The sequence below is a fragment of the Callospermophilus lateralis genome, chromosome 7, assembly GCF_048772815.1.
Source record: "Callospermophilus lateralis isolate mCalLat2 chromosome 7, mCalLat2.hap1, whole genome shotgun sequence".
In the NCBI taxonomy this organism is placed as follows: Eukaryota; Metazoa; Chordata; class Mammalia; order Rodentia; family Sciuridae; genus Callospermophilus; species Callospermophilus lateralis.
The window spans coordinates 82,941,172-82,952,733 of NC_135311.1; the positions used below are offsets into that span (position 1 = coordinate 82,941,172).

At 34.6% G+C, this 11,562-nt stretch overlaps 1 protein-coding gene across 1 annotated transcript in view; it reads right to left on the minus strand.

The window, feature by feature from the left end:
* Positions 1-10,261, minus strand: part of Acadm (acyl-CoA dehydrogenase medium chain) — a 35,247-nt gene extending 24,986 nt beyond the window's left edge. Inside the window, exons 1-6 of the mRNA XM_076863715.2 lie at positions 10,152-10,261; positions 6,418-6,508; positions 3,723-3,820; positions 3,536-3,605; positions 2,388-2,488; positions 1,685-1,765 (exon numbers count right to left, since the gene is read on the minus strand). Coding sequence (XP_076719830.1) covers positions 1,685-1,765; positions 2,388-2,488; positions 3,536-3,605; positions 3,723-3,820; positions 6,418-6,508; positions 10,152-10,181 — 471 coding nt within the window. The 5' untranslated portion in view covers positions 10,182-10,261. The remainder of the gene's footprint in view (positions 1-1,684; positions 1,766-2,387; positions 2,489-3,535; positions 3,606-3,722; positions 3,821-6,417; positions 6,509-10,151) is intronic.
* Positions 10,262-11,562: the final 1,301 nt, after the last annotated feature.

Sequence of the window (11,562 nt, forward strand, 5' to 3'; positions counted from 1 at the left end):
GGCATTAAAATTTATGGTTTTGCCCTTATTTATCTCCTCAGGTAGGGCATATGTGACTACAATATCAGGTAAGTTATAAATAAACAATAATAAATATATCTGTTCTGTAAAGTTAAATCTAAAGATCTGTGTTAATTTTTATGTATCAATTATTCCATGGCATTTTTTAAGAGCAAAAATCTAAGAAGTTTCAATATTAAACAGTGTAGAATAGTAATTTGTAGTATATACATGAAAGATCATATTGCAGTAATAAATACCAAAGCATGTAAAAATACTTTAAGTAGAGCATAAGAAAGTGCTCATGTTATTAAATAAAGATATAAAATTGCATATCTAATATGACGTTAAAATACAGAAAAATATTTATATATTTAAAAATTTAGTAGGAAATATAAAATAGCAATCCCAATTAGCTTCATATCTGAAGAATTAGATATTTTTGTTCTTCTTGATACATTTCTAAGTTTTCTCTACTATTTACAATTTAAAAAATGTATTAAAATTTAAATAATGAACTGAATCAATTTAAGTTAATCAAAACTTATTGATACTTTCTATTTTCACCCTCAGCTTCATATTTTAAGTACAACTACTGCTATTTAGCACTAGAATGAGAAAAATGCACAGAAAATCTTCATTAATTTAGAAGTTATCAAAAGAGGGAATAGTAAATGTATTTTTACATATATTGAAGGTTATTATTTTAAAAAGTTTGAATATTTGGGTTATATTTAAAGACTCAAATATTTTAGAAATACCTATTTATAACTAGTATAAATATTCTTATCAATGTATTATGGTAGGCTCACTTAAGCATTTCTATGCTTCAATTGATAAACCCATGTCTATCAATATATATGCTACAAGAGAAGAATCTAGATATTTTATGCAGTTTTTAGACAATATTGAGAATATTTACACTAAACTCTATAATTTCCAATTACCTCGTAAGTATGTATGAATGTCTGTATAAGTAGTTTGCCTGACTTTTAAATATCTGCAATGAATAAAATAATTTATTTTAAAATATTGCTTTCTAATCCTTCAGATGAATTCTCTCAATTAGTTTAAAATTCATAATAATCTACTATATTTCATTATTATAAACATACCCTAGATGGATATTTGGCTAATCAACAGGCAAAAATTCTTCAATAAAGAACAATTTCAAAACAGAACCTTGTATATATGTATGTGCGTTGTTGTTGCTGTTGTTTTTTATTTTTTTTAATTCATTTAAAAAATTTGTTGAATTGCTTTCAAATAAAATAACAAATATACTCCCCAAGTCAACTGGCCATTCAAAAATAAGTTAATCTCTTCAGTCACAGGTTTATATTAGTTTCTCACTAATTTAAACATCTACTGTTATACATTCAACCTGAACTTCCTCAGAAGTGGTTCTTCAGAAGAACCACTTAGTTCTTGGACTGCAGAATTAAGTAGATAGTGCTCCATTAAATAGATACTGTTCTCCTGAAAACATTATTTAGTAGATATTTCTCCTGTAGAAATAAGAAAGGGGATTATTATGACACTTTATTGGCATCTTAGAACATCACTCTACCTAAATATGTTGACTACTTTTATCTTAATGTCATATAGAATAGTATATACATATAGACTCAAAACTCTTTGTAAATGTGAAATGTAAAATAAAGTAGTAGTTATACATACTCACACACATCATTGGCTCCTCAGTCATCCTCCCCAAATACTTCTTTTTTTGTTGATCATTTCCAGCAATAATAACAGGCATTTGCTAATGAAGAAAACAGACATTAAAAAGCAAGACATTTTTATTAAATATGTAAATTCAGAGATATTACAATTCAAAACAAGAAAAGAACTATTTCCTCCACAAGAGGTAAGTTCACAGAACTGGTTTTCACTCTGCCTCCAAGTTAAAAAGCTAAAGCCATGAAGTAATACATCTGCTACTGTCAGTATTTTCATATAAGTTATTTGTACAACTTATTACTTTAGTAAAATGCTCAAATAAAGGATTAAATTTAGAATGCATGACTTAGTACATATGATCTGGCCTCCTAAGAACTGCTCACTAAATTTCAGCACTGCCAATAGTGGCAGCAGGCCAACTTGATTGGTTCCTCAAGGCTGGCTCTAGGCCTTGCCCTTAAGAATTCCCACTATAGCTGTAGCCAAAAGTATACACTTTCCCCACAAGGACAACTAGGACTCCAAGTACTAGAGGCAAAAGACCAGAACAAGGAAGCCTTAGAATCATACCCTGGGTTTCACTGCTGAAACTTGTGTTTCTTTTTGACAAAATAAAAAACAAAACTATTTTAATATTAATCTAACTTAGCTGTTAATTGTCTCATTAACAGCTCAGTTAGCAATTAATTTTTTAAGTAACTTACCCCCAAAGAGTTGGCTTCAATAGCAGTCTGAACCCCTGTGCATCCATAAGCCAATTCTTCAGTTATTAAACAAGCATCAAAAGTTCCAAGTCCAAGTCCTCCTACGGCATCAAAATGTTTTAAGAGCCCATTCTGATGTGTAATGCATCTCAACAAAACTGTAGGTGAACTATTTTAACTTACTTCAATTTGGCTTAATTTTTATTTTTTTAATTCACATTTTAAAAAACATTAATTACATTTTCTCCAGTTTCCTATATTAATGGTATTCTGAGTTCTTTTTTCCCCCCACATTTTTTATTGGTGCATTACAGTTGTACATAATGATGGGATTTGTTGTCACATGTTTGTATATGCACACAATGTAATATATTTGGCCATTGTCACTCCCCTGTACTTCTCCCCTCCCTCCCCACATCCGGGTAGTTTCTTTCCTCCACTAATCTTCCTTTGATTTTAATGAGATTTCCCTCCCCTCATGGCCTAATTTTGTTTTAAAAGCAAATATACAAATATAATATCTGTAAATGTTTTGGCTGGCAATAATAATAAGCCATACTTTTAATTCCATACTTTTCTAAAATAAATTTTAAATATTTCAAAAATTCTCTATTTGTAATCTGGATCTACATTTCTGTTTAAACTTGATTTTGTAAAAACTCACTTTAACTCTGCAAAAACTCTGACCCACTGATCTGTTGAAAAGAGTAATGTTCTGGAGGCTGGGGATGTGGTTCAATGGTAGAGCACTTGCCTCGCTAACACAAGGCCCTGGGTTCAATCCCTAGCACCGACCAAAAAAAAAGAGTAATGATCTCACATACAAAAAAAAGTTTCAATGAAATCTAAAATGCAAGGTAGGATTAAAATGCATGAAATTCTTGGGAAAAATAAAAAAACAAAATGCAACAAACTAACCAACTCTAGAACTTTTAGAGAAATACCAAAGTTCAGGATCAATTAGAGGGAAAAAAAAAATGCCTGTGTTTTGCACAAGGCTATTAAAAGCAGACAAATATTGTAGTCTGAACCAGGAAACAAAGGCAAAAAGTCACTTAATGTCAACAAATATTTAAAACAATGGGTAGAGTTTCATAATTTTTCTTGCTCAAGTGTATTCTGGAACTAAAAATGTGAAGAAAGCTTACCACAACTCTCGGGAATGTGTGCATTGATTAAACCAAGTTCCCAGGCTCTTTTAATTAGGGGGAAAGGGTACTAAAAGAAAAAAAAAAAAAAAACCTCAGTTATAATATATTTAAAACTTTCCTAGTCTGATTATATAATCTTGTAAAAAATGTAAAATTTTTTTCTCCCTAATATTTGTATACCTACTTCACCAGTTTTATCATATTCTGCAGCAACCGGGATTATTTCCTCTCTGGCAAATTTACGAGCAGTAGCTTGAAATTCTTTCTGTTGTTCAGTGAACTCTAAGAGAAAGATATTTAGAAAACATTAAAATGGGACAATGAGTTGAGGAAAAAAGCCCTATAAAATTGGTATGTGGAAATTTATATATATAATGGGGAAGGTAATTTTTGATTAGCCACAAAGACAAAAACTACATTTTCTGACTAATCAAATTCACTGTACAGTATAAACAAGTCTATGTCAATACAAATGCTGAAGGAAATAAGATTTCTCATTTCTACAAGTAAATAATAGATATAAATCTGTAGAGCTCAAGGGTTTTTCTTATCTGATTGGTGAGATAAGAAATTACATATTTCTAATACATAATAAGACTTATCAAGTATTTCCTAATATTGGAGTGAAACTAATTTACCTGATATCAAGAATAAGTCTAAGGCATTGAAACATTTTCCATGAACATAAAACAACAAAATTTGTTTCAAAGAATTATATAAAATAATTTAAACAAATTTTAAGTGTAAAAATTAGCACAAACACACCAGTAAAAGTGATGGGATATTTTCTCAGAAGACAGTAGTAACAAACTCCTGCTGTATTGCTAGTAAGTGGTGTCCAACAATTCATTTATATAAAATGTTATTAGAAAATGAATGAAATGAAAATAGTGGCTGGACTGAGGATAAGAGTCAACCAACCACTAGCTGGGTACAGTGGCAAATCCCTGTAATCCCAACAACTTGGGAGGCTGAGGCAGGAGAATCACGAGTTCAAAGCCAGCTTCAGCAACTTAGATTAGGCCCTCAGCAACTCAAGGAGACCCTGTCTCCAATAATATATGTTATATATATATGGGATGTGGCTCAGTGGTTAAGTGCCCCTGGGATCAATCCCTGGGTACCAAAAAAAAAAAAAAAAGAGTCAACCACTAACTATATTTTTACAAATCTATGTTATCCAGTGTCTTAAGGTAGTTGCATCCAACATCAAAACATAGATAATATTTACAAGAAACATAGGGTATTTTAGGCAAAAAAAAAAAAAATGAGAAAAACACAGAAGAATGAACAAGAATGTTTTAAGACTCTAGTAATCACTTGTCTAGAAACATGGGGGAGAAAATGTAAGATAACAGAATTTTGGTACTGAATTGAAGAATGTAAGATGCAATCTCTCATTTTATAGACAAGGAAACTAAAGCACTGAGGCAACAAATGATTAGACCCATAGTCTTATAATGAATTAGCAGAAGTGGTTCAAGTCAGGGTTTTTACATCTTAACTTCTTTTCTAGGAGTCCATATCAAGGTTGTGGGTCGGTAAAGGTAGACAAGACAGGGATCTATCATGTATTATTTATTGAGAAACTACTTTGATCCAGTCATTCACTATATGTTAGGGACTTTATATACTGCATATAATTTAATCTTCAAAGAAATTCTTGGTAATATCCATTATCTCCATTTTATAAAAAATCAGATCAACTGGTCATAGGTGTTATTCTATATTCTTTTCTTTGGCTTCACAATCTCCCTCCCAAATATTTGTAGCTATCTCATTCTCTGGCACTCCAAAACCCATCACAGCCTTCTGCTAGTTTCTTACTATAGTGATTATTACCAAATCAATGCTAATGTCTCAATAAGACCCATTGAATCAAACCACTATCCTCACACCACTTGAAAATTTTTCATTTCATTCTGGCAAAATATTTTATAATCAAGGGGGAAAATTTTTGAACAAAAGCAATAACCTTAAAGACTGTCAATTTCACCTCAGTGTGAGTTAATTATCTTAGGTGCCTTGTAATTATTTTTCGAGATCAAGTTAACTAAGAAAATGTTTGTTTGTTTTTTAACTAGAGGAAAGGTAAAAACTTTGAAGCAAGAAGTTATTTTAGGGGGCAAAGAATGCCAAAGATAGGAATTATTATTACAATTTTTTTTTTGACCTGGGGTTTTCCTTTCATAAAAGGGAAATAAAATCTATTCTTTTTCTCTCCAATATCACATTACTCCCATCTCCCATATCTGACAATTTCATCTAATTGCACCAAAACTACAATTCAGATAAATGATGACTAAAATGGGCTTAGTTTATTATTAGACAGCTAGCATTATATATCTAATAAGTGTTTTAAGACTCATGAGTATTTGTGTATTCAAATTTGTAAGTCAAGCACTATTCATAAATATCAGTAAATCTGCCATTTATTTTTGGCTACATACTTAGAAAAAAGGAAAAGAATATGTGTATTTATGTTGCTAACACAGATCAAATGTATTTATTTATTTGGTACTGGGGATTTAACCCAGGGGTACTTTGCCCCAGAGCTACATCCCCACCCCTTTTTTTGTTTTTATTTTGAGACTTGGTCTCATTAAATTTTGGAGGCTGACCTTGAACTTGTGATCCTCCTGTCTCACCCTCCCAAGCTCCTGGAATTACATTTGTGCACCACTGCCCCTGGCCATAGATCAAATGTATAGAATAATATGCTGAACAAAAATATGTGTAAGGAAGAATGGGGGTAACTGACTTAATCATCTATGTATGAATGATGACTGGGTTCTACTCATTGACAAGACATTATCAAGTTTATAAACAGATTCCAGATAAGTCCATTTTAAAATCAAAAGACAGAACATAACACATACCAAAACTAAATCCTAATCCTGGTTCTCGTTTTTGATGAGCTTTTGTATGTTGTGATCTCCAGTCAAAATGAGAAATAATACTTCTCAGGACCTGTAAAAAATAATCTTATTAAAAATAAATTTGATAAATTACATATCAATCAAATAAGAGAATTCTGACCATTTTTATCAAAGGGTACAACAGTTTTTAAAGTCATTATTAAATGTCTTTAATTATATTTTAAGTAAACCAATTACCAGCTATATGAGTACCTATTATAGAGAAAATTAATGCAAATAAAATTAATTAGTGATATTTGCTCTACTGAAGTAGAGGGTTTCTAGGACAGACAACAGGGATAAGACACTATTCTGGAAATTTCATCAATAACCTCCTAGGACACTGGTGAAGAGGAAGGTGATGAAGGGAGAATAGTAATATGGATTTGATAACCTGATAACCAGTCCCTGTGATCCTCCCAGGTATGCCTCTGGGAATCTTCCCATGGAGAATTCCATTTTCTAAGATGACTCACTCTATCTAACAAAATAAATCAGAATAAAACCATGTTCTATAATTAATTCTGTTGTCTATAGGCCTTCATACATGGTTCTAAGCCAGGAGCCAGCAAAATACAGCAGCTACCAGTTTTTTTTTTGTTTGGTTAATTTTTTTTTTTTTTTAAGCAGGGGGGCAATACTAGGGATCAAACCCAGGGGTGCTTACCCACTAAGCAACATCCACAGAAATTTTTATTTTTTATTTTGAGACAGAGTCTGGCTAAGTTGCTTAGGGCCTCACTAAATTACTGAGCCTGACCTTGAATTTAGTAATCCTCCTACTTGGTATCTTCCAAAGTTGCGTGGATTACAGGCATGCACCACTGCTTCTGGCTGGTCACCAGTTTTTTAAGTAAAGCCCTATTGGAACATAGCCCCACCATAACCTCTATTGTTACTTTCACGCAAAGCTATGTGATTGAAACAGACACCATAGGTCTACAAAGCTAAAGATAGTTACTATTTGTTCCTTTATAAAAAGTTTGCCAGCTCTGTTCTAACTATTAATATACAATTTGTCTTAATATCTGAAATATACTCATATTTCTTCAAGGATATATTTGAAAAAATACAATCAAAATACACAAATACTATTCCTTTGGAATCCATTTTTATATTCACTACAATTTAATGGACACAAAAGTAACCATTAGTATTAAAGTTATTAAACTGGAAACCATAATAAGTGCTACTGAGTAAAGGTCTGAGTTCAGAGAAAACCTATAAATTGAAAGCAATTTATACTTTAAAGATTTTGATGGAACTATATCTACATAGTTTTAATAAGCTAGATACTGAGAGAAAAGAGAAGCTGTACAATACACTAAAGTTTCTAGAACCTAAATTTTTCAAAATATGTAGAAAGAAACTGACCACTTTATAAAGGATAGTTTCAACTGATAAGTGTCACCTGCATTTAGCTGACAGTATGACTGCCAAATATAGTAATTTAAATAGCCTTTTCAAAAATAACATACCTCCAACTATGACTTTAAAAAAAATACACTGTATGAAAACATTTTCTTTAAAATTTTTATTAACTTTGTTTTGGAAGTAAAACATGATTTCTTTTGTCCTCATTGTATAGTCTTCACAGACCAAACCTATTCTTTTCAGTCACATTACACATATTAATTCACTGAATCTCAGGTCAAACCTAGAATTAAGGAACTGCTTTTTTTTTTTTAATTATCATTTTGTATAGGAAGAAACTGAAGTTCAGGAAGGTCAAGTAAAATTAGCCAAGATCACTCTACATTTAGGTAGTGGGATCAGAATTCTAATTCTCACATTTATTATTAAGAGTTCATGCTATTAACCATTTTGCTTTAGTTATACTGGTCTTTTAATTAATTTCCTATCTGATCATTAGGTTCCAGAACAAAGAAAAACACCCACAAAAATCAGACCAAATAACCTCATTCTACTATAATGTGTTTAAACATCATTGCACAAAAATCATTCTTCACAAAACAGGTAAAATGGTCTGCTGAGAGACATTAAGGAATTATTTGTGGAATTAAAGTAATTTACAAGAAGTCAGTTTACATGGGTTTTCAAGAAAACATGTTATATAAAATAAGTGCAAAGGTTTCTACAGCCAAGAACACCACCCACTATGCCCACTAACCTATTAATTACATAACAATGTTAAACATTTATTTAGAGAAATGGTCTAGTAGAAAAAAGAAAGAAACAGCACAAGATTTCAAGTTAGAATTGCTGAATTTGAATCTAGATAGCACAACTATCTTTGTGACCTTGGACAGATTACAAACTTCTTATACCTTCTATTCATACCAGAAAACTGGGGGTTAATCTCACTGGATAATTTGGGGGTGATTTAAATAATACAATGTTTCGAAAGCCTCATGTCATAAAATATTGGTTTTATTGCTTACGGCTGTCTGCAGAGAACAATGGTATTCCAAATAGGCAAATTAAAGCACCACTACAATTAAATATTTCCAGACATTTCTTAGAAATATAAGGGGCCAGGGTTATGGTTCAGTGGTAGAGCGCTCCCCTGACACAGGTGAGACCTTGGGTTTGATCCTCAGCACCACATAAAAATAAATAAGTGAAATAAAAGTATTGTGTCCAACTACAACTAAAAATAAATATATATTTTTTAAAAAAGAAATATAAAGTGTCTTAGTTTTATGGGGATGCCAAAAAAGAGATAAAGGAATATACATTTTATGATTTTTTTTTCTGTTTTTCTAGATCCTTTCTAGGGAGAGATTGAGATATCTTTTTTCTGATGTCAGAGTTAAAAGTAATTCTTAAAATACTCCAACTTCTGCCTTTAGAGCCCAATAACTTGTATAGACAACAACGGCAAAAATTGGGCAATGATTCAATAGGATCATTGTAAATTCTAAAACTGGAGGGGCTTTTTCTGTTGTTGTTTTTTTTTTTTTTTCCGTCAAAGACAGTTTTAAGCAACATTTAAATGGCAGTCTTGCAATGAATATATTAATAATATTTACGAAACTAAAACGCATCTAGCGACTGAAACATATTTAGAATCTATAAGACACGATGCTAGAATAGTTAAGCTTCAAGGAAAGTTCTATGGTAGGTTTTTTTCTTTGACTTTTTCTTTTACGTATGCAACTTGAAAAGGCATCCCTCATGATTACAAAACTACCGACATATTACATATTTAGTGACTTGATCAACTACTCCATTTTCCTTTTCCAGTGATTTTTGTAGATACCCAAGATAAGACTACTCGTATTCTAACACCTTCTAGTATATATAATTGCAGAACGACGTGTATTTGATGAGTTCCTTCCAAGGCTGGGGGCATGCGCGGATTTGGAAAGTTTTCCAAAGACATTGCACTACATCTGCAAAAAGCAGAGCAAAAGTGAACTCTCTTCACTTTGGGAAAAGGGTGGGATTCCTAGTTAGAATTATCTGGAGGGCTCCCGCGCCGAAGAAAGAGTCCCAAGGCAGGACCGCCTCTTTAGGGTCTAGGAGGTTAAGCGAAAGTGAAAACCCATAATGCTTTCCCTTCTGGCGGGGAGACAGTGGCAGGCCTGCAGGCACCGAAACCGCGGAGGCATCCGAGCCTCGGGTAAGCAGGCCTGGCGCTACCCCTGTGATCCCCATCTGTTCTCGGCCCCCTTTCCAAACACGACGCCATCCATTCCCGCTCCCCACCACTACCCTGGTCTCCCTCTCACCCCGCAGCTTCTCCTAAACGCTGCGGCCATGTTGACTCGCGTAGTGGACACTCGGACTCGAGCTGCCGGGCCGCCACTCAGAGTCTGTCAGACTCCAGGCACGCGCCGGGCCTATCTGGCCCCACCCGGCCCCACCCACCTGGCCTATCTGGTCCCGCCCACCCGCGAGGGGCGTGGCCGGGGGCAGGTCGCGGCGGAGAAACGCCCGGCAGGGCTCTGAGAGAGTGGAGGGCACCGAAGGGTAGAGCTTGGCGACCGTCGCTAGAGCTGGTCCTGCGACCTTGGCAGAGGGTTCGCCCTCGCTCTCACGTGGTCACCAGGAACGCAGCACTGCTGTCTGGTGCTTTGAGTTTTCTAATGTTGCGTCTTCTCGGGAGGACGCCAGGGCAGAACGCAGGGTGCCGAGGGAGCCGCGGGGCTGGACGCTGGGCTGGACCAGAATCCAGGCCAGAGGTCGCTGCAGGGTTCTGAAGAAGAGCTCTCCCGGCGGTGGGCGGTGACCTTTACCTGAAAAGACCTGTCAGACTGAAGCGTTCCTAAGCTTCAAAGTACACCTCACTCACAAAGGCTGGACTGAAGCGGAAGGTTTTCTGTGCTTGGCAAAATCTAAACAGGGGAAATTAATTGCTTCGATAAATTCGACCTTTCTGAATATTTCCAAAGCAGTTTTCTTTTGTTTTAATCATTATTTTTAATGCCTTTGTTTGTATTTATTTATTTTTATGTGAACCCAGGGCTTCACATGAGCTAGGCGAGCGCTTTACCGCTGAGCTACAACCCCAGCCCTATCCAAAGCGATTTTCTACCCACTTATGAAAGAGTGTCCTTGGAAATGGGGGTGCAAGAGGAGCCTGTCTAAAGCTAATGGCTCAGCTGATGAATGTTGATTTCTGAAGAATACTACGTGAAGTTCACTTTGTCCTCCACTGGTACCCCGCGTCTGAAACGGTAGCTAGAATGTCATAAAGCCAGGGGACTGTAAAGCTGGGTTTGGATCCCTCTAAAAAGCTAACAGAAGCCCAAATGAAAGCCAGGACTGTAAATGTTTCAACTATTCCCCAGGATTTTTAAATGCTTTCATTTTAATTTAGGCTTTTCTCAGCTTGCCTGTAAATCTTGTTACTAATTTGCTAAACATTCTCTTTTGTCTACTAAAAGCCACCATATTAGGATGAGCAAAAAGTCTTTCTAAGCCAAGCGTGGTGGTGTCTATAATTCCAGCCACTTAGTGGAGTCCGAGTGTCCAAGCAGGAGGATCAGAAATTCGGGCTGTCCTCAGCAACTTAGACTCTGTCTCATAATAAAGAAGACTGAAGGTGTAGCTTAGTGGTAGAGAGTGCCTGAGTTCAATTCCCCAAATCACCCCTATCCCTGCAAAAAAGACATTATAGGGATTAAACACAAAATGTAC